Below are 23,541 nucleotides of genomic sequence, written 5' to 3' on the forward strand. Positions count from 1 at the left end.
AGAGGTATTTCACAGCAAGGAATCTTTTTCCTATGGTTACCCTCTAAAACCTAAGTAAAATCATTCCTAACATGGTGAAAATGGTGAATGAATGTGGCTGACACAAGCCTCTGTGTTCACCTGATTCTGTGGTAATAGAGACAGAAAGCGGATGTCTACAGTGGTGATTTTCATTGCGATTACACTCTAAAACAAATAAAATCACCTCCTGAAAATGTGGAACATAAATTTGTTGGATTTAACATGCAATTTACAGCTATAAAATTGTAATTAATGAAGCTGTAAACCTCTGATACTATAATAGCAGTCACACTGTTAAACATTAGGAAAATCAATTGTCCCAGCGGAAGTGTAAACACCTTCAAACAATTTGCCAGTGGCTTAAAATCCTAAGATACTGTTGGAATAAAATTCTTCAATTACATCACATTTCTCTCCTCAAAATTTCATGGCTTTCCACACTCAGGTATCTCTGCTGTGGTCATGCATGGATGGGTTAGGTAGGTTCTGGTTTAGGGTCTCTACAGTGATATAATAAGTATAAAAATAATACATCATTTTCATATGTATATTTTAATGCATTTAAGGCAACATACAACAACTATGACACACACAGAAAGCAGTTCCTGAAGATAACTGCTCCACCTTTAAAGTCAGGATGTGTAAAATATGAACGTACACTGCTTTAGTGCCCTCTGGTGGTAGAAAAATACCTCTGCAATAGATGGCATATTGGAGTAAAGCACTTATTCCAACTGTAATCAGCATAAAGTCTAAAATAATCCATTATCAGATTAAATTTTGCACAAAATGACTTTAACTAAAAACAAAAAACACCTTTGGTTAGGAGTATGTTGCAAACTAACTCAGTTTCAAACAGAGAAGGATCTGTTGTCTTCATGGCAGCCCATGTTGACTACTCTCCGCTGTCTTTTGGCTGAAAAAAAAATGAAAAAACATAAAGTAACTGCATAACTTTATAACAGTTTACCTTTGGTGTACTATATGAATTCCACACCTTGCCCAAATCACGACTCTTTGCTTTCATTTTATTTATCTGCGACTCAGCAATGTCTGCCCGCTCTTCAGCCTCCTCCAACTCGTGCTGCACCTTCCTCAGTTTAGTCAGATGGTTGTTGGCTTGCTCTTCCTGTACAACTCAATTTAAAAAAATAACAATAAATCTGCGCAAATGCCTCTTTAACCGACAGAACATAGTGATAGGTTACTTACAGCCTCTTCAGCCTGGCGCTTGTACACTTTAACCTTCAGCTGGAGTTTGTCCACCAGCTCCTGCAGCCTCATCATGTTTTTCCTGTCTTCCTCAGACTGGTTTGTGGTTTTGAAGGGAAATTAAGGATCCTCATATCTTTTATCTTTTGAAAAGTTCTCTAAAATTAGAGGTTCTTCTTACCTGATATGTTAGTTCCTTGATCCTGCGCTCAAGTTTGCGAACACCTTTAACAGAGTCAGACCCGTGTCTTTGTTCTGCTTCAAGCTCATTCTCAAGCTCTCGGACCTGCAGAAGAAGATCAACAGCTCACATGTCTGAAGTCTCCACTGTCCATCTCTTAGATTATAGTGCATCCAGAGGGCTGGAGATCTGAAATAATTTACCCTTGCTTCCAGCTTTTGGAGTTGCTTCTTCCCACCTTTCATGGCCAAATTCTCAGCCTCATCGAGACGCTGCTGCAGGTCTTTCACCGTTGCCTCCAGGTTCTTCTTCATTCTCTCCAGGTGGGCGCTGGTGTCCTGCTCTTTCTTCAACTCCTCAGCCATCATGGCAGCCTGAAAAGTTGGGTGTAAAAGCCAAAAGCCAGCTGCTTTCCACAGGGTGAAATACATATATAAATCAACTTACATCAGTGATGGCCTTTTTAGCTTTCTCTTCAGCGTTCCTCGCTGCCTGGACACTGTCGTCCATCTCGCCCTGAATCATAGACAGGTCAGCCTCCAGCTTCTTCCGGCTGTTGAGCAGGCTGGTATTCTATAAGCAGACATTGGTGTGCAGGAACACACTGATTGTGATAAATGCTTATAGGTCAGAGGTAAAAGTCTAACTAACTTTAGCTTCTATACTTCATTGACATGTGAAGCAGTAGGAAAGTATTTTTAAAAGTGCGAGGGGGTGGGTAAGCAATCAACATTTAATTGTGCAAAAACGTAATCAGCCAGTGATTGAAACTGGCCTCAGACCAATAATCTAACCCAACTCTAACCCCAATGTCAAGATTTTCGTTTTCTTTCTCTGTCAAATGCATTAAACCAAAATATCCCACTTTTTCAGTCTGTTAATGCATCAGCAAATAACCTTTTAATTTGATCCACTTCGTTTTAAGTTTAGTAAAAAATTACAGTTCGGGACATATGCTTTGATGCATCCTGTGATCCCTTCGTTTCCATCTTTCACTTAGCCTGCAGCTTCTTTTCTCTATAATAGACAGCGTTTGTTACATTAAATTTTTAAACTAGAAAACATTTACACAAATTAGTTGGTATAACTTATAGTCATCAGAAAGAAAACCGGAATAAATCAGAATAGATATTTCAGATGCCTTAAAACAATATTAGCCTTTAAAGAGATGACGTGATTGATTTTATAAGTTGAAACCTGTATAATACCAGCTACAACAACATTCAATTTCTCTTTGGGATTAATAAAGTATTTTTGAATTTTGAATTGAAATATGTCTTGGTAACTATTTCTGTGTTGGTTTGGCCAAATTTTTTCGATCATTATCTTGATGAAAGACCCCATGATGACCCAGTTTTCTACAGCCAGAGAACCAGATCGGTGCAATATCATTATGACACTAAAAGCCTGCGTTCCATTAAAGTTTTTGTTTTCTATCATGCTGTTCCTGAGTGGCAGTGCAAACCTCAGCTATATACATCCCTAAAGGTGGATGTTCTACGTGGAAACCTAGAATGATCATGAACAGACAAGTGCTATTCAAATAAACTGTTTGGCAGCTGATGTTTCTTCAGTACTATTCTGACTTTTTTCATGTCAAGGTTTAGTGTTTTCATTGTTATTGTCATAAATTTGGCAGAAAAAACTAACTTGGGAAATTTAAACATGGCGCTCACTATATTTAAAAGGTTGCTAGACTCCATGACGAAAGCAGTTCTTTTCTCTGGTTTAGCAGAGTCTTGGTATTATGGTCTCAGAGCCAGATCCACAGCTTTGGGCCATGGAGCAGAAGTCCAATCAATCACTACAAATCCATACTCACCTGACGAAGGACTACAGGGAAAATGTATTGGATGGATGAAAATACTGAACCTGTGAGTGAAGCAGCTGCACTCTCTCACTGGCATCCAGCAGCTCTTGCTCTGCGAGCTTCCGACTCCTCTCAGTTTGTTCCAAAGCTGCGCGGATCTCCTCCATCTCAGCCTGCATGAGGCTGTTTCTGCGCTCAGACACGGCAACCTCCTCTTTCAAGTCGTTGTTGCTCCTCAGGGCATCGTCAAGGTGAATCTGGAGCTCCTGAACAGCAAGAATTATCAAAAGATGCATCGCTGGATTGTATTTTATCAGGGTTCCTGCACGTTTTACGTGTCATTATTTTAATATTATGTTAACTTAATAGTGTTGTATGGATGGATGGATGACATGATGGTGCCAGTCTGACCTTTTTATATAAAATCAACATAAAAAGCTGGTTGGGGAAGCTTGTTTTTCAGAAATCTAGAACATGACGGAGAACAAGTCCACCTGGTTTTAAAGCAAATATATCTAGTTCCTTACTAGCTCTGAACAGATATCGCACCTTGACCTGAACTTGTATGTTCCTCAGTTGTTTCTGAGCCTCGGATGCTTGCCGGTTGGCGTGGCTCAGCTGGATCTCCATTTCATTCAGGTCTCCTTCCATCTTCTTCTTCACTCTAAGGGCGTCATTCCTGCTCCGAACCTCGGCGTCCAAATTGCTCTGCATGGTGTCAATGATTCGTTGGCTGTTCCTCTTTAGCTGTTCGATGTCTTCGTCCCTCTCGGCTATCTTCTTGTCCACCTCGGACTTCACCTGGTTTAGTTCCAGCTGGATCCGCAGGATTTTGGAGTCCTCGTGCTCTAATGAGGCCTGAGTTCATAAAAGAGATGCGGTTTCAGTCGAGCGTGGAAGAAGTCACATGATTATTTATGGCTATTGATTTTCTTCTAACACACCTCAGCTTCTTCCAGAGCAGCCTGGGCCTCTAACTTCTCCTGCTCAGCTTGCTTCTTGGATTTCTCAAGCTCATGGATGGCTTTGCCCGTTTCTCCCAGCTGTTCTGTGAGGTCCATTATTTCCTCTGCAATGAAAAGAAAATCTGGTGATTTGTTATCTGCCACCAACAAAGCATTGGTATGAACCAAAAATAAGGCTTTTTACTCACGTTGCAGATTTTTATTCTCTCGTTTGAGGGTCTCCAGCTGCTCCAGGCATTCTTCAAAGACATTCTTCATCTTGAAGTTCTCAGTCCCCAATGACCGGAGCTCTTTTAGAGTGGATTCCAACTCTGCTTGACCCTCCTTATATTTCTGCTTCCACTCAGCCACAACCTGTACACACAGAAGCAAATGCACTTCTGTCACTGTTAAAGCAAAGTGCTTTTATCTGTACAGACCAAGGTTGCTTAACTAAATCGTTAAGGTGAAGTTCTGTGAAGTAGCCTTCAATACAGAAGTTATAGTTTTCTCACTGCAGCTTGACTCAAATGTTTTCTAAACTCTTGGTGAAACTGGAGTTATACCAGCAAGCCTCAGGCTAATAAAACCATCAGTTTCAGGTAAGACAGCAGCAACAAACCACAGTTTCATGGAAATGTGTAGAAGTTTAAAATCATTCCTTCATGGTAGGATGACCGAGCCTCATGTTGACAAGAACATTTCTTCTTGGTTCTCCAAATTCAGTTTTTTGCCCTTAAGGGTTTTGATTGGGGAGCTGTTGGCTGGACTAGCTGAAACCACTGGTACGGCTAAAGGTGTTCATCCATAGTTACTAAGGTTAAAGGAAAATGTCTTATTTCAAATGTGTAATAATATTGCTAACATTGATTTGATTCATAACCATGTCCATATGTGAACAAGAGCTAAACTGAAATACTGCGACACTCTAAAACGAGAGATCCAACTTAAATGAATTGCTTCAACTGGTAACAAGTCACTGAATTAAGTTTATTCAAGTTAATTCATTTGTTTGTTCAACATGAAGAATTTTTCCATTTTTCATTTTCATTTAATTTCTTTCAAATAAAGAATTCAAACGCCTTTAAATAATTTTTAGGGAAACCCAACACAAAATATTAAGTTTTTCCCAAATAAAAAAACTAATTATTTAAATGTACATTATTACTCACGCTATATTAAAATACAGCTTTAATATAAATTTATCTTAAATGTGTGTTTTAGCATGTTATTTTAGTTTTAATAATAGGTATAAAATATTTTCTTGGTAATCAGAAATTCAAGTTGGCTAAAAAGGAAATCTCCATTGCATAAAAGAAACATTTGAAATTATATTGTGAGAACATTACAAATTCATTAACAGTTTTGCACAACTTCCATCCACCCATTTTCTAGACCCGCTTCTTCCATACAGGGTCACAGGGGAGCTGGTGCCTATCTTCAGCAGCCTACAGCTAAGAGGAAACGTACACCCAGGATGGGTCGCCAGTCCATCGCAGGGCAACACAGGGACACACAACCATTCACACCTAAGAGCAATTTAAAGAGAGCAATTAACCTAACAGTCATGTTTTTGGACTGTGGGAGGAAGTCAAAGTACCTGGAGAAAACCTACGCATGCACGGGGAGAACATGTAAACTCCATGCATAAAGACCCCCTCCAGGAGTCGAACTCAAGACCTTCTTCCTGCAAGGGAGCAGTTCCACCATGCAGCCCTTACTTTAAAACATTAAACTCAGAAGGGATATTGGTTTTCTCCTGAAGTGGGGTTGTGAGTGTTTATAAATACTTAATATTTTTGACAACATCATTCTAGATTTTGGAAGAGTTTTTCATGCTTATTTAATCACATCAAACAGCTCAAACCTCATAATGAAACTTGACATGGGATGTTTAAATGATACATTACTGTGTGACATTTACTTAACCACAAAGAATGCAAAACCTTGTTGAAGCCCAGATTTTTATGCAGACTGGTTGTTACCAGTGATGTTTTACAACTATAAATTATAATCAAAAACTGCTGATCACAGGGTTGGTTTATGTTGTGAAAAATTGCCTTTTGTCATAGCTGCCTTCTGAGTAGCCAATAGATTAGCTTGGGTCCCTGTCAGAAATTCAGTTTTGATGACAGTCAGACTTTTTAAGGGTATCTTTTTAGGCACTAGTGACATTTATTTTTAAATGTTTCTTTAAAGTAGATTGACAAGAAATTGGGGGGGGAGAGAGCTGGGAAGAGGAATACAGCAAACTCAACATGTTGGGATTTGATCCCCTGAAAGCCAGTGCTGAGAAGTAAGGCCCCTATACATGGTTCACGTGTAACCCCCTGTACCACCAGCACCGCACCAGACCCAATGAGAGTTAGATTTTTATAGTCACAAGTAGTTTTTTTAAATAAAAATGCCAGCTAGTGCTGGGATATTATGCGTTTTTTACATCAAATCATCTGTAAGCACCACCTAACACACTTCTGTTAGGATACTAAAGCTGCATTAAACTCAACTGGTTCACTTGAACTGAAAATAAAAAGTTACTTTCAGATGAAAATGTGTGACTTTTAAGTTATTGAACATATCAAAGTAAGTTGTCATCACTAACCCGAAACAATTAAGTAAGATTAATGTAGATAAGTTCTGAACATGAACTACAGCCCAAATACTCTTTTTAGAGCGAACAGTGTAGATTCACTAAGCTGAAATTTAATTTGCCAAGGGTCAGATCTTAGAATCTTGACTTTTCCTCATTCCTGGTGGCTTGACACAAAACAACTAACAATCAGCAATCCAGCATAGAAAGACTGTTCTCTTTCACCTAGTAGTGGATGTGGCTTTCATCTCACTCTGGAACCCCTCCTGTTTATAATTCACAACATGGTCATTATGCAAACCATGTTCTTCCAGGTTGACATCTTAGGGATAAAGTTTACATGGCTTTGACAAATACTAAGGAACATGGCTGAAACAGAGCTGTAGAGTGATTCATATTGATTCATAAATGTAAAAAAGTGGCAAATATCACCTTGGAAAAAATCTAAACGCTGTTTTTCTTGAACCACATTTTGGCAACACTTTGAACCTCAGGTTATTCACTTTAATTCAGGCAATGTTTAAGTATTTTCTTATGTTTTCTTGTGTTTTCTACAGTTACAGAATAGGCGAATTACCAAGTTAGGTGTGAAAAAGTAATGGTCCAAAATAGGTGGACGAGCAGAAAAGCAATAACTGTTTAAATCATGAGCGGGTTCACAGCGGCCCAGTTTCTTAACTTCTGGACACCCACATACATCATGTTGTAAAAAAATGTGCCCCGCATCTGAAGCAGTTCTACAGTGAAACTATTCAGCCTCATGAAGGCCCCCCTTGTGACCAGCAACAACCTACATCAAGTACTGGTCACACTGCTTTAACGGTACGATGCTCCTGCAACTATATGATGACACTTTAGCTCCACTCCCATTCTAGGTGTGCCTGGAATGAGTCTGTCTGGTCTCTACCAAGTATTTTATAACTGTACCTGTGTCGTTGTTCTTTAGCTGTTTTTGCATACTAAAAGTCACTTGGATAATGTGTAGACAAAATGTCTTAGTGTGTGTTATCAAACCTTGTCAAAATTTCTCTGCTTCTTGTCCAGAGCAGCAGCAGCAGTGTTGGACCTCTCCATGTCCATCATCAGGTCCTCCACCTCACCCTGCAGACGCTGTTTTGTCTTCTCGAGAGAGGAACACTTTGAGTTGACAGCCTCCACGGCTTCTTCTGCATCCTGCAGACGCAGAGCTAACCTTTTCCTGTGGAAAAACATTGACTGTGTCATAAGAATCCCCGCAAAGTGCCTTGTTGTGAACCGATGTGGACATTATTCCTACTTGGCCTCCTCTAGCTCCTCGGTCCGTTGGATGGCATCGGTCTCATATTTGTTTCTCCACTGAGCGACCTCGCTGTTGGCCTTGGACAGGCAGCGGTGCAGCTCGGCTTTGGCTTCTTGTTCCTCCTCATACTGCTCTCTCAGGAGCTCGCAGTCGTGACGAGCTGACTGCAAACTGTGTGCCAGCGCATTTTTAGCCTGAGCAGAAAGCAAGAAACCTTATTATCACTATAATATAATAAGATAATATATTATATAAGGTGCCTATGGTTATTTTTAGGACCTTACCTTCCCCTCCTCCTCATGAAGTCGCTTCAGCTCCTCAATCTGCTGAATGAAGCCTTGCTTTGCTCTGGTCAGCTGTAACATTAAGGATTCCTTCTCTTCCAGATGGCGAGCCATCTCACCTGGTGGATTAGTAGAGATCAGTGTATCTATGAGGATATCAGATTTTTCTCTAGGTTAGAGTGGAATGAATAAAATCTCACCATTTTCTGTCGTTAGCCGAGCTTTCTGGCTTGAAAGATCATTTATGAGCCTCAGATGCTCCTCCTCTTTGCTATTCACCTCACTCAGTTGATCTTCAAGTGAATGGCACATTTTCTCCAAATTAATCTTGAAGTTTGAAAAAGGGAAATGTTACTTCCCTGTTGACTAGGAGGGGAAAATTAGATGTTAAAGTTCACAACCAACCTTTGCTTTGGCCAAAGTTTCCATGTTACTTGATAAGTCGTCCAACTCCAGCCTCAACTCGCTCTTCTCCTTGTCTAGCTTCTGCCTGACTCTCTGGATGTTATCCAGCTGGTCTCCAATCTCAGCCACGCTGTCTGCATGTTTCTTTCGCAGAGTGGTGGTTGTGGCTTCATGCTGCAGCGAAGACTCCTCCAGGTCCCTACGCAGTTTGAGGAACTCTGCTTCACGCTTCTTGTTTATCTCGACCTGAGCGGCAGTGGCTCCGCCAGCCTCCTCCAGCCTCTCGGTGGCCTCCTCCAGCTCCCTGGACAGATCGGATCTTTGCTTCTCCCCTTTAGCTCGAGTTGAACGTTCAGCTTCAATCTCCTCTTCCAATTCCTCAATACGAGCCTTTTTAAAAATTTTATAAAATGCTAGTTAGAGAGCCAAAATATCACAATCACCCAGGATGAAGACTTGAAGAAATTCATTTCCACACTGTAAAATTTTAATCTTCTGCTCTGGCTACCACATGGTCCAGGACACCTAGCCCCAACGTGTGCTACGCCTAATATGTTTTTAAATTGGTATGTGTTTCTCTACAAGTTTTCTTTGATTTCCATTAAAAATGCTTAAATACCAATGCTTCACCAGTAGTTGCAACACTGTCAACATTGAGAGCATCAAAATGAACAAAAGAGCATCTTGAGAATAGTTAAAGCAACGCTACGCTAAATATTATGTTTCTTTTGACGTAGTTTACCATTTGCTATCAGGGATGTCTTCAGTTTACAGGCTTCCTACACTCTTGTCGGAATTTAATATTCCAACCTTGACTTTCCAGACTCAGTTTTCCAGTGAGCTGGACAGACGGACGGACAAAACTGAACTCATGATGTTTTCAAAAGAGTTCAAGCAGGAGAGCTTAGCAATGACGGTGGGCCAGTTTTGACCACACCGTAAGACGAAATGAAACTTGGAAAATGTGGGAAATTACTTATTTAAAGCATTCAAATTTTCACAAACGAATCCACAGACAGCATCCAGTTCAGCCTCAAGCAACAGATGTAGTGCAAGCTGTAAACACAGAAAGAAAACGGTTCATCTGATGTGATCTTTCTCACCTGGAGCTCTTTTATTTTCTTCTGCAGCTGACCGTTGACTGCTTGTTCATCTTCTATCTTTCTCTGCAGCTGTGAGAACTCAAAATCTTTTCTGCAAAATGAACCAAACCTCACTGTTCATTAGCATGAAATATAATCACATTTTATTTTGAGAAGTGTATGTTTTGAACTCCAAATGCAACATCATGTGGGGGGGGGGGGTCATTAAAGGGGACAACATTAACATCTTACTTTTTTAGCTTTTCATCTAGCTGCTGTTTGTCATTTTCCAGATCCATGATGGATTCCTGAGCAAGTTTTAGATCCCCTTCCAGCTTCCTCTTGGCTCTCTCCAGATCCATGCGGACCTTCTTCTCTTGTTCCAGAGAACCTTCCAGCTACAATTAAGAACTTTTAGAGTCATTTAAAGGTACATGAAAACCACGATAATCTTTGTTGTTCTGAGCAACTCACATCGTCTACTTGCTGTTCCAGTTTGGTTTTAGCTTTGGTCAGAGAATTTACTTTGTCCTCCTCTGACTGCAAATCGTCCAGTGTTTGCTGATGAGCTTCTGTCAGAGCTTTCTTCTCTTTGGACAGTTTGGACATGTTTTCATCTTGACTCTGGAGTTCCTCAGTCAGGTTTTTCACCTAGTCATGGATTAGAAGGACAATGTTATTGTCTTCCTGAGGTACTTGATCCAATTGTAATTTATCTGCCAACCTTGTTTTCTACAGCGTGCTTCTCCTTCTCGACTTTGGCTAAGGTGAGCTCCAAGTCGTCGATGTCCCTCTTCAGTTCAGCGCACTCGTCTTCCAGCTTTCTTTTTTTGGCTGTCAGCTCAGCGTTGACCTCTTCCTCATCTTCTAGTCTCTCCATCACCTCCTTCAGTTTGGCTTCTAGCTGAATTTTGCTTTTGATGAGCCCTTCACATCTCTCTTCTGCATCCAGTAGGTTGTCAGCTTCCTGAAATCCAGTTTGCGTATCAGTACCAGAGAAAATAAATCATAGCAGAATATAACACACTCTTTGGTTTAACCTACTGCTTGGACATGAAGCAGTAGATCGTTCTTCTCTTGTACAATCGAGACCATCTTCTCCTCAAGCTCCTTCCTCCGGTTCTCTGATTTCGCCAGGTCCTCCTTGAGTTTAGTGAAATCCACCTTCATCTGGGCCATCTCCTTCTCTGCTTCTGCACTCTTCAGAAGAGGTTTTAGCTTGAAATACATCTTCATCCATGGCCAGTGCTTAACGTTCATGAAAGAGCGGAAGTTGTACTGGATTGTGTAGATGGCCTCCCTGTTGGAGTAAAACATCTGCCTCAGCCATTTTATTGATGTCTTCAGTAACATTACAGATTACACATTTAAAGAGCTAATGAGGATAAAATAAACACATTTAAATTACATTTTAAACCTGAATTTTTGTTTTTACCATGTAACACAGGAAACGTATTATCTCAAGAGCTCTACATTTGGTTGTTGTCAGTTTTTCTTTCAACTTTGGTAAAATCATTACACTGGACATGTCACTTTTGAGAATGTTTTACAAGCAGATACCTTTTCACTAAACAGACTTATTAGTTTAGAGGAGTGTTTCCACTGTGGGATGCAGGAAAAAATCTGACAAATACGGGTAGAAACACAGAAAACAGCCCTGGTAAATCCATCTACTATCTTCAGTCTTTATGCTCAACTAATCTAAGCTAAGCTAAGCTAAAATAAGCTAAAGTAAGCTAAACTAAGCTCAGCTAAACTAAGCTAAGCTAAGCTAAACTAAACTAAGCTAAGCTAAACTAAGCTAAACTAAGCTAAGCTAAGCAGCTTTGTTTGCTTGAAAGACAGAGACATTAGCTGTCACTGCATTCTACCTCCAGTCTTTATGCTAAGTTATGCTAACTAATTGCTATCTAGCTTGACATTAGCCTACTTTTATCTCACATAAAAGGTAGTTAATCTACATTTACATTCTAACGTGTTTAAACTTTATGTATTTATTTATGAATTTCTATATTCTTACATGGATTTGCTAAAATGTCTTTAGGATCATATTTTTAATTAAAGCAAACATGCAAACCTATATTTATGTATGGGATAAAATAATTGTGTGCACAGTTTTAAAACTATTTGGAGCAGAATTACCAAAGTTCTGCATAGTTCTAAATAGATATGTTTATCTCTTTCTGTTTGAACTTTAAATAAATAAGATTAAATCTAAAACAAAGCAAAGTGTGTTTAACTATATTGTTTATTTGTATAGACATTTCAGTCTGCTTTTTGCTTCATAGTTTTGTAAGAACCCATAGAAAACAATTGATTAAAATTTAGGACTCGATCAATAATTTTCTCCTATTACTTTAGGTAGCAGTACATTATACAGTGTGTGTAAAATTAGCAAAAAACAATATAATAGAATCTAGGTGAAAGGATTGAGAAAGCCCAGCCGGCTATAGAAACACAACCTTTTGATTTAAACCACTGTCATGGCAATAAATTCATTTCTGCTTGTATAATCTAAATATCATCTCAAAGGTATTTTTCTATATTTTCAGTGTGTCTCCTAATGCTGTAGGACTTACATTTTTTTTATTAAATCAACCCAAAGTTCAGAGTATGCGCACTCAAACTCAAATTCATTCCTATTCTTTTCAGCTCTGACTTTCTTTTCGAAAGCTTTCTTACCTTCTGTCATCTCTGAAATAAAAACTGTAAAATGTGCATGTGTGGCCACTAGAAGGTTCTCCCAATCGTGGTTCAACAAACTTTGGATATGACTTTCAGTTTTACACAATGACTGTTAGGGATTTGTTTGAGGCCATTCCTGTTTGTATTTCTGTCTGTTTAATAGGAAGAGTGGTGCTTTGGTGCCCCTTGTGAGAATACATTGTATGTTTTTATGTGTGTATGTGTTTCGCCTTCATGCTTAAAAGCAGTTAACATGTTTACTTTCTGGCCACCATCTTCTGATACTCCATTTGTACGAGGTATCCGCGACACAAAGCCTGAACAGACATCACAACCTGGGCTAAACGCTCGTCTCTCATCTCTTCCAAAGCACCCAGCAGGCCGGCTTTAAAGAACACCTGAAATTAGAGACCATTATTTCTGTATTGGTTATTTTCTCTCAGTATTTTTATTGTTAAACAAACAAAAACAAAAACCTTAGTGTGTCCAAACTTGTACTGCGTATGGTCCACATCAATTGAGCTCAGCAGCTTCTCTGCAGCTTTCTTGTTATCCATGAACTGTCCCTCCGGAACTGCGCTGGCATTAAGAATCCTGTATCTGAGAAAGGAATTTTGATCTGAGTATGAGGCTTTACCTTAAGCAATGTTTAGATGTGGCAATTTATTTACCTCTGTTTGAAATCTCCATATAGGATCCTACTTGGAAATCCTTTCCTGCAGATCCGAATACCTTCTAGAACACCATTACATCGAAGCTGGTGTATAACCAGCTGGTTCTCCATTTCACCTAATTCAAGAGAGATTATTTCCTGTCTTCTTAATATGGAAAAAAGTCAGTTCAGCTTATTTACTTTCCGCCAGTTTAAGTTAACAGCTGTCACCTCATTCCCTTTACATAACAAATAATTTACACTACAGGTCAAAAGTTTTAGAACGCCTTTCTCATTTAATGGTTTTCTTTATGTTTTGGACTATTTACATTGTACCTGGATTCTCAATGAAGGCATCAAAGCAGTGAATGAACGCACATGGAATTATGTAGCAAACGGAAAATTGTAAAAGAACTTTAAATATGTTTATATTTTAGATTCCTTACAGTAGTCGCCCTTTGCTGTGATGACTGAAATATTAACCTTTGACCTTCTCTCAATGAACCTCTGTGAAGTTCTTTCAAGACTCTCTGGAAAACCATTTCAGGTGACCACCTCATGAAGCTCATGGAGAGAGCGTTAAGAGAGCAAAGCAGTAATCATAGCAAAGAGTAGCTATTTGGAAGAATCTAAAATATAAATATGTTTTTATTTACTACATAGTTTCATGTGTGTTCATTCACAGTTTTGTTGCCTCTGGTGAGAAACTACAATGTAAACAGTCAGAAAAATAAAGAGACCCATTAAGTGAGAAAGTGTATCTAAAACGTTTGACCGGTAGTGTATATTAAGAAACATATAATTAAGTCACCCGGCCGGGGGTCTTTCTGCGTGGAGTTTACATGTTCTCCCCGTGAATGCGTGGGTTCTCTCCGGGTACTCCGGCTTCCTCCCACAGTCCAAAAACATGACTGTTAGGTTAATTGGTCTCTCTAAATTGCCCTTAGGTGTGAATGAGTGTGTGCATGGTTGTTTGTCCTGTGTGTGTCTGTGTTGCCCTGCGATGGACGGGCAATCTGCCCAGGGTGTACCCCACCTCCCGGCCACAGACTGCTGGAGATAGGCACCAGCATCCCCACGACCCACTATGGAAGAAGCGGTAGAAAATGACTGACTGATAATTAAGTCAGTCCAATACAGTGTAATCATATAGACATACCTCCTCCTAAGCATGGACAGGGCAGAAGTGTAAAGGAACAACTTATTTTTAACAGGAAGAGACCTCCACCAGAAACAGACTCAGTTTGTGTCTAACACAAAAACCACAGAATTACCTGGTGTTTTGGTTTCATTTGGTATCAAGCAGCGCACAAAGTGAGGATGAGTAGTTCTCAGATTGGTCATGAGCTTCCCAAGATTCTCCTATTAGAAAATTCAGGTGTCTTTATTCTAATCTTATTTCTGAATTTCAGACTGGTGTAAAGCACAGGATTGGTTGGGAATGTTGTTACCCTGAACAGAGCTGATACTGTTTGGAAGGACGCTCCCTTCTTTTTGGATCCCTTCTTAGATCCCCCTCCAGCTGCATCTGCGTTAATAACAAATATCAAACAAAATGTTAGATTTTCCCAGATTATTTTATGAAATATACTATAGCATTAAGGAGATAACAAACCAAATGATAAATCCACTAACCATCAGTTCCAGAGAAGCTTGCATACAACATTGCCAATATTCTGTTTGATGACTTTTGATAAAGTTGAACCACCGACTCGTTGAGCGGGTCCTTGTTCTTTTCAAGCCAGCCAGTGATGTTGTAGTCAACATTCCCAGCATAGTGCACCAAAGTGAAGTGAGCTTCAGGCTTCCCTTTGACCACTTTGGGCTTCAAGAAACAGTTGTTCTTGCCAAGATGTTGGTCGTACAGTTTGTTCTTGAAAGAAGTGTCTGATGATTTTGGAAACATGCACTCCTCTTCAAGGATGGAGAAGATTCCCATAGGCTTAAAAACAAAACATTCCTATAAATAGCATGACAAAGCTTGCGAAGCTCTTCGGTGTAATACACAAGATTTGCCATTACCTTTTCAATGAGCTCAATGCAGGCTGCCAGATCCATACCAAAGTCAATAAACTCCCATTCAATCCCTTCCTTTTTATACTCTTCTTGTTCCAGCACAAACATGTGGTGGTTGAAAAACTGCTGCAGCTTTTCGTTGGTACAATTTATGCAGAGTTGCTCCATGCTGTTGTACTGAACACAAAGGATGAAGATCATATTTAAATTAAGTCACAGTGTATAAAGTTATGTTCTGGGAAACATACGGATAAATCCCAAACACCTACATCAAATATCTCAAAGCCAGCAATGTCCAAGACTCCGATAAAATGTTGTCGAGATTGTTTGGTGTCGAGCTGCTGGTTGATTCGTAAGACCATCCACAAAAACATCTTCTCATAGACCGATTTGGCGAGAGCACCGATGGAGTTATATACCTAAAGATGGTGGAAAGATGAAATGAAAGTTTTGACTCAAGACCAAGTTTAAACTTTCAGACCAATGCAACACATTTTTCCCTCATTTTTCAGTATTCCATTTACTTTTTGTAACACACCAGGATCACTGGCAGTGAAACAGCCCACAGCATGATGCTGCCGTGACCATGCTTGACCCTTCTCAAAGGGTCAGTTCTTCAGCCTCACTTTGACTTCTCCAGACAAACCTCTTGTCACTGTGGCTAAACAGCTCAATTTTGGCCCGTCTGTCCATAGATCTTTTCTCCAGGATGCATTTGTCTTGTTCAAATGGGCATTAGCAAATATCAGTCAAGTTAGGGTCACGTGGTTGAAACATGGATACTTGGTGTTCGAACAGGACAGTGATTTCAAACATACAAAACTGGTTTGGTGGCATTAAGCCTCTATAACAGCCTTCTAAAACCTCTGCCCTCGAGCCTGTTAAAAACTCAAGGGGTGCTAAAGGACATATAAGCTTCAGGTATGTCCTTCACAAAGTATCAATTTTAACCCATTCAAAAATGTGTGAACTATATTTTAACAGCAGGTTTATGTCAGGGAATCAACCAAATGAAATGAACTCAAGAAGAGTGGTGAAAAATATACCAGAGGCTTGTTAATAAGCAAAAAAAGATTGTGGCCGAGGTGCAGATTATGACCCCTCTGAACCTCTACCCCCAGCTCTTAATTTGAAATTATTCATGTTGTATGTTTAACTATTTGCTCTCAACAAAATTATTGGCAAAAGGTCAACATAAAAAAATAATAAAACAACTCCTGGAAACAAAGAATCACTAAAAGACGAGAAGAGATTTTGATGATACCTGCTGCACATTTTGCCCTTTGGTCACGAACTCATTTCCAACCTTTACTCTGGGATAGCAGAGGTTTTTCAGGAGGTCAGCAGAGTTCAGGCCCATCAGATACGCAGCTTTATCAGCCTCTGCAAAGACAGACAAATTAAACGTCTGTTTTCAAACCAATCTATCATAAACTGCACTTCATCATCCCGACCTTCTGTGCCATCAGGCTCGGCCTGCTCCTCCCGCTGTTTTTGCTTGAACTTCATGTTGCCGTAATGCATAACAGCTCCAGTCAGCTTATAGACAGATGCTTTCTCATCAGCCAAAAAGCCCAGGATGTCAAAGGCTTCCTGTGTTTAAATAAAAAAGGTTAAAAGGCAAAGCAACATGTAAAGCTACTGAAACCTGGCAAAGAGCACCCTGCGTTTATATAGAATCAACTCACATCCGTTGCCACTAACTCGTCTGCATCGTTGATGCTTTTCACGCTGATTTCCCCCTGACTGATGAAGGCAAAGTCATACGGGTTGGTGGTGATGAGAAGCAAATCTGAAGAATGGAAAATCCTGTTCAAGTGTTTGTACAAATTACAAAAAATGAGACAAATAAGAAGGAAAAACATTACCGATAAGTTCAGGCTTCTTGTTGCATGTGAGCTGGTAAAATATGTGATAACTGCGCTCAGCTTTGAGCTGAAATGTCACTCTTGATTTTTCCAGTAGATCTTTAAGAAAAAAGAAAAACATGAAGATTTTCTGCTTCAAAGCAGCATACTGTATTCACATCTGTCCTTTTTAATATAACCTCACATGTTTCGATGTCTGCAGATGCCAGTTTGCCAGTCGTGCCAAAGTGTATTCGGATGAATTTACCCTACAAATGAAAAGGTGAGTTATCTTAAGCTGATCAAACTCCAGTTTAATCAAAGTAAAGCTAGCGGGCTGACTCACAAAGCGAGACGAGTTGTCATTCCTTACAGTCTTGGCATTCCCAAAAGCTTCCAGCAGTGGGTTGGCCTGGATGATTTGATCCTCCAGAGTCCCCTGATGAAGAGTCAACATGTGAATGTGTTAACACCCCTCCCGCCTTGCTTTCATTAAAACAAAAGAACTGTCTCTATGTGCTCACTTTTATTTTGCAATTGGTCTCCTTTTTCTTGTCTGTTGCCACGGCGATCGTGGCAAAGTACTGAATGACACGCTTGGTGTTGACGGTTTTCCCAGCACCAGATTCCCCACTGAGAATAAACATTCAAAACTCAGCTCTATTTATCACGGTGGCCTCAAAAATAGAAAATCATCCCTCTTAAATAAACTTACGTGATGAGAATTGACTGATTCACACGATCTAAAACCAGAGGACAGGGATGTTCAATTCAATTCAATTCAGTTTATTTATATAGCGCCAATTCACAACACATGTCATCTCAAGGCACTTCATAAAGACAGGTACATACATTCCTATTAATCCTAACCATTGAACAGTGCAGTCAGATTCAGTTATTTATTCAAATTGGATAAAACATTTTTCTGTCTAAGGAAACCCAGCAGATTGCATCCAGTCAGTGACTTGCAACATTCCCTCCTCCCGGATGAGCATGTAGACAGTGGACAGTCACTGGCGTTGACTTTGCAGCAATCCCTCATACTGAGCATGCATGTAGCGACAGTGGAGAGGAAAAACTCCCTTTTAACAAGAAGAAACCTCCAGCAAAACCAGGCTCAGTGTGAGCGGCCATCTGCCACGACCGACTGGGGGTTTGAGAGAACAGAGCAGAGACACAAAAAGAACAAAGAAGCACTGATCCAGGAGTACTTTCTATGGGATGGAAAAGTAAATGTTAATGGATGTAGCTCCTTTAGTCGTTTCACCTAGAAAGAAAGAACAGATAAACTCTGAGCCAGTTTTCAAGGTTAGAGTCTGAAAGAGAGCACATATAATTAGTTACAGTAAAAGCTCAGTCAATCGCCATGTCTAGGAGAGAGAAAGGGTTAAACACTGAAAGACAGGACCATGTGGATCATCGGTAGAGGGTGAACATTAAGTTGTTGCCAGCAGAAGCTTGGACAATGCCCCTCTCCAGAAAGGTGTCCCAGGTAGACACAGAGCCAGGCCAGGTGTAGCTTCTAGGAAGAGAAAAGAGAGAACAAGGTTAAAAGCTGAAATAACAGCAAATAATGCAAAATTGGAGAGTAGTGTGAGAATGTAGCGAAGAGGGTGAAAGTGGTCATTTTGTCCTCCAGCAGCCTAAACCTATAGCAGCATAACTACACAGATAGCTCAGGATAGCCTAAGCTACTCTAACTATAAACTTTATCAAAAAGGAAAGTTTTAAGCCTAGCCTTAAAAGTAGACAGGGTGTCTGCCTCACGAACTAAAACTGGGAGCTGGTTCCACAGGAGAGGAGCCTGATAACTAAAAGATCTGCCTCCCATTCTACTTCTAGAGACTCTAGGAGCCACCAGTAAACCACCAGTCTGAGAACGAAGTGCTCTGTTAGGAACATATGGACCAATCAGAACTCTGATGTATGATGGAGCTAGATCATTAAGGGCTTTATATGTGAGGAGGAGAATTTTAAATTCTATTCTGGATTTAACAGGGAGCCAATGAAGGGAAGCTAAAGTAGGATAAATATGATCTCTCTTTTTAATTTTCATCAGAACTCTTGCTGCAGCATTTTGAATCAGCTGAAGGCTTTTAACTGCATTTTGTGGACATCCTGATAGTAAAGAATTACAATAGTCCAGCCTTGAAGTAACAAATGCATGGACTAGTTTTTCAGCATCACTCCTGGACAGGATATTTGTTACAAACAAACAAGAATTCTTTAACTTTTTGTGCTGGTTTTGTTGTTGGATTACCAGTGAGCATGAACTGGTAGGCGTTGTCAGACAGGGCAAAGATGTGAGGAGGAACCTCCATCTTCTTCTTGCCTCTGTAGGCCCGGACCACCTCAGGGTTGTAGACTGGCAGCCATTTGTAAGGGTTAACGGTCACACAGAAGAGTCCAGAGTAGGTCTGCATGGAAAACACATTTTAAAAGTGTCACACAGTGGGTAAAAGTCATACAGAATTCAATATAAAATAATCAGAGCACATATACGACGGATTCTTCATAAAATGAAGAACATTATGGAGAACCCTGAGCATCCTCTTCATGAGACTGTCCTACAACAACAGAACGTCTTCAGTTAGAGGCTTCTTCAGATCTGCTGTAAGACGGAGCGCTACAGGAGATCCTTCCTGCCCACAGCCATCAGCATCTACAACGGCTCTTTGAAGAAACCTTCATAATGAGCTACAACAACATTTAATTTCCCTTTGAGATTAATAAAGTATTTTTGAATTGAATTGAATTGAATTCAATAATCCATGTGTAATCTCTTACATAAAACCAAGACTGAACATACATAAAATTAAAAGCATCAACATCTTGCAGTGAAATAACTTTTTATACAGATTTCTGGATATATTTTGAGCTTTTCTGTGTTTTTTTTAGCAGTTGAACAAATTATTTTTAATCAATTTGTGCTTCTTTAAAGGTGTTTTACACCTTTTTCAACATTACATGATACAATACAACACAGAGTAATACCATGGACTATGAGTACATGATGAAGGATTGATGCAATTATCGGGGCTTCTTTATATAAATAGAATATATTACAAAAGTAGAAATATATCTATATGACTGGATTAAGCTGATTTGACCTATTTGTTCTTGTGAAGTTCCTTAATATGACTTGTTGTGAACTGGTGCTCTATGAATAGATTGAATTTAATTGAATAACAGAATGCCATACAGTATGATATGAACAAAATAAAATGACACAATACTATATGAAATTATATGATTCAATGTGATCAATAAAATATAATACTATATGGAATGACTGGATACAACATACTGTGATACTATAAAAAATGCAACACAATATGAAATGAAATGATACAATATGATACAATGTAGTAAGATATGTGATATGAAATAACACATGATATATGATACATGATACAATACTATGCAGTATGATATGATGCAGGGTGTAACGTAATAAACATGACAGAGTGTGTTATAGTATGACATGATATCATGATGTATGACACAGAATATAATACAATACCAGGCAATACGAAAATAAAAACTTTACAGTACAATAGAAACAACCTGATGACATGAAATAACACTATATAATGCAATATATCACTTTTTTTACTATTATTTTTACTAGTATTGTGTGTTATAATTTTTCATCGTCTTTGTATTTATTGTCTCTGTTGCTTTGCACCTCTTTGTGATTTTCACCTGCATTCTGGCCTCTAATCACCGAGGATGTTTAACATTTCCTTGCATCATTTGCAGCCTTAGTTTATGGTCAGTTATACTTTTTCATCCAGTTTGAAGTAGTTTGCTTCATAAATCTGTTCCTATCGAGCCTGCTAGGTTAATCTTCTGGTGTTACATTTGCAATGTACACCAGTAGAGATACCAAAGTCCTAAAATTCACTATTGAGGGTTAAATTGAGATAGAAGGCTAGCTTATTAACACATTTTCTTGTATGATAATTTTTCCTTTGAGAACATTTAGTACGGTATACAAAACCAGAACTGAAAACATGCATGACTTTTTTCTGCAAATGATTCGATAGGGAACAGAGGTTCAGTAAATGCTGCTCTGCAAAAAATGTGTTCCTACATAAAATCTGAAGCTCATTAGTCTTACTTGACCTTTTCAGAAATTACTTCCACTTCTGATTAGCTGAAGAAACATTTTTATTCATGTCCACTTCAGTACAAATCACTAAAAGCGATGGAGGACAGCAGCGACAGACAGTTCATTCTGGCTGATACCAGAATACCAGTAATGGCATCATTAGCATATGATGAATATTTAGGCTAATCATTGCGGGAAAGGAAAAAGTATGCAGTTGAATTTAAATCTGTCCATTTGTAAACCAGAACAATATATTGTATTGGTTTGATCTGATTTTATATTTTTTGTTATAAATCAGATATTTTTGCCTTGTAAATTGCATTTGTTGTAAAGATATTACTACATCTATGAATGTCATACATGCACTATAAAGATTTCATGAAATGTTCTTTACAATAAAACACACAAAATCCAAAAATATATACTCCATTTAATCTGATCATATAGACAGATCCAAAGTCAATTGCATACATTCTAATCCAGCACTATTTACATATTTTTACTGAAATGACTTCAATTTTTAGATTTTTTGATCTGTAGTTGTAAAAAGATGGATTTAGCTGCTTTCAGAGCAGTTTGTAAAACTAATTCATTATGGGGTTGCATGGGAAAACATTTTAAACCTCACTAACAGGTTTTCTTGCAGTTATATTTGCAGTTAAATCCTTCTGTCTTCACAGAGAAAAATCATCTATTTTATGTGTGACTTACGTAGATCATCCAGGCTGCATATCGCTCCTTCAGGTTGAAGAGCACTGCAGGTTCATTGAGGTGCGTCATCATCACCATGTCCTCAATCTTATCAAACTTCGGGGGATTCATTGGAAACACCTGGTCCTCCTTGACAGTTAAAGTCTGGAAAAGACATTTAAATGTAGATAAGATCAGAAAACACAACGTGCTCTGGCAGAAGTAATAGATCATATTCAGAGGTGTGTTTCAGTGTATTCCTGCTGTTCACCTACTCTATCATCAATGGTCTTCACGGTGACTTTGCCCTCAACTTTGTCCTGGATCTCAGCCTTCACATACAGCTCCTTTTCATCGCTTACAAAGCATGCCGTCTTGCTGTCAAACGGGCGGTTCTGAGCCTCAGCTCGCTCCTTCTCTGACTTGCGCAGGTACTGGGCTGCTGGGCCGAAAACTGCCATTTCCCCATCAGAGCTCATTTTCTTCTGCTGGATCAAACGCCACACCTTCAGCAGCACATAGATTATTTCATGCATGGAAAAGCATTGCTATACTTACCAAACTGCAAGTTATCAGAATGGGAACTGAAACACTCAAGTTGCCTCAAGGTTTTCAGAAAGGCTGCACAGTAGTCGCTACAGAGTGCAAGAACAAAGCAGTTGTCCCTTTGTTTATATACCGTAGCTCTGTCCTTGACGAGAAGCCTTTCTCCTTTACATGGGCATCCGCCGGTAGAGGTACAAACGTGCTGCTCCTCGTACACAAGGATGGGTCAAGGATTAGGCACAAGAAGCAGCACTGCCATATTTAGCTTTTGACGCCATGGATCATCAGATTTTAAAAATAAAAAATCCTGAATAAAAGTTTGAACAATAGGGCAGGTGGACCATACACTGAAGCTTTGAGTATTCCAACACAACAGTCCTGGGTTTTACTTCCTCCTATAGTTTAAATGGAGTCCTCTTTTCTGTCCAAAACGTTCACCAGTGACAGTTCACAAAATATAGTGCAGTTTCCTGTTTTGTAAAAAGACATATTTTAAGCATGTGTTCATTGGTTATCAGTTTGTGTTTTACAGTTTCTTACCTTAGATTTAATGTTCTGCTGCACAAATAAAAATACTGTCGCTTACATGATGGTTTTGTACAATATTTTGTTTCCTTAGAGTATAAATGAAATTGAAGACTGCTGTTGGACATAACTTTATAGATGGATAGATGGATGGATGGATGGATGGATGGATGGATTTTTTTCCTTAGTGCAGGATTTAAGTGTGAAATTTAAATAAAATATATTTTTTTGCAAAAGTAAGAACACTTTGCATTAACCTTGTGTGACCCTTTGTCTTGTTAAAGGAAGATACTTGAATTGAATTTCCCCACTAAAATGTTTGCCATTTTAGCTTTTTGGTTCCTTCAAATCAAAGAAGTTCAACCTCTACCACAGTGTCTACTAATAAAGTTGCTGCATAAGGAAAGCTTAATGTTTCACTTGTTTAAAAGCATGTTATGAGTGGGTTCCAACCAGCTATTTCTGTGAATGAAGCAGAATGGGGTGATTAGTATCCGGACAACCTTTAAAAGTGGATTTGAAGAGGATTGATTATATTTCTTTTAGAGGATTATGTCTGGCAGCTGCAGCGGAAACAAAGGCCATCAAAGCCTGAGTGGGATACAGTTGTTTTAATAATGAGACTGTGGCAGCGCTCCAAGCTAAACAGGCCAGTGTG

The 23,541-nt window shown here is 39.2% G+C and overlaps 1 protein-coding gene across 1 annotated transcript; it reads right to left on the reverse strand.

The window, feature by feature from the left end:
- Positions 1-556: 556 nt before the first annotated feature.
- Positions 557-22,872, reverse strand: LOC124864033 (myosin-4-like). The gene is made up of 40 exons (XM_047358639.1): positions 22,371-22,872; positions 22,088-22,300; positions 21,834-21,977; positions 19,269-19,425; positions 17,724-17,751; positions 17,533-17,641; positions 17,355-17,447; positions 17,214-17,277; positions 17,030-17,128; positions 16,850-16,953; positions 16,616-16,754; positions 16,426-16,544; positions 15,431-15,580; positions 15,168-15,338; positions 14,781-15,087; positions 14,597-14,673; positions 14,420-14,507; positions 13,165-13,282; positions 12,970-13,093; positions 12,755-12,891; positions 10,853-11,108; positions 10,533-10,775; positions 10,283-10,459; positions 10,061-10,206; positions 9,830-9,920; positions 8,727-9,116; positions 8,522-8,648; positions 8,322-8,440; positions 8,035-8,231; positions 7,773-7,956; positions 4,378-4,543; positions 4,169-4,293; positions 3,774-4,082; positions 3,287-3,490; positions 1,862-1,987; positions 1,618-1,788; positions 1,415-1,519; positions 1,234-1,329; positions 1,019-1,150; positions 557-937 (listed from the first exon to the last, which is right to left on the reverse strand). Exons 2-40 carry the CDS (start codon positions 22,289-22,291, stop codon positions 917-919), a joined length of 5,817 nt encoding a protein of 1,938 aa, XP_047214595.1. The 5' UTR covers positions 22,292-22,300; positions 22,371-22,872; the 3' UTR covers positions 557-916.
- Between the last annotated feature and the right edge of the window lie 669 nt (positions 22,873-23,541).

The sequence above is a fragment of the Girardinichthys multiradiatus genome, chromosome Y (genome assembly GCF_021462225.1).
Source record: "Girardinichthys multiradiatus isolate DD_20200921_A chromosome Y, DD_fGirMul_XY1, whole genome shotgun sequence".
In the NCBI taxonomy this organism is placed as follows: Eukaryota; Metazoa; Chordata; class Actinopteri; order Cyprinodontiformes; family Goodeidae; genus Girardinichthys; species Girardinichthys multiradiatus.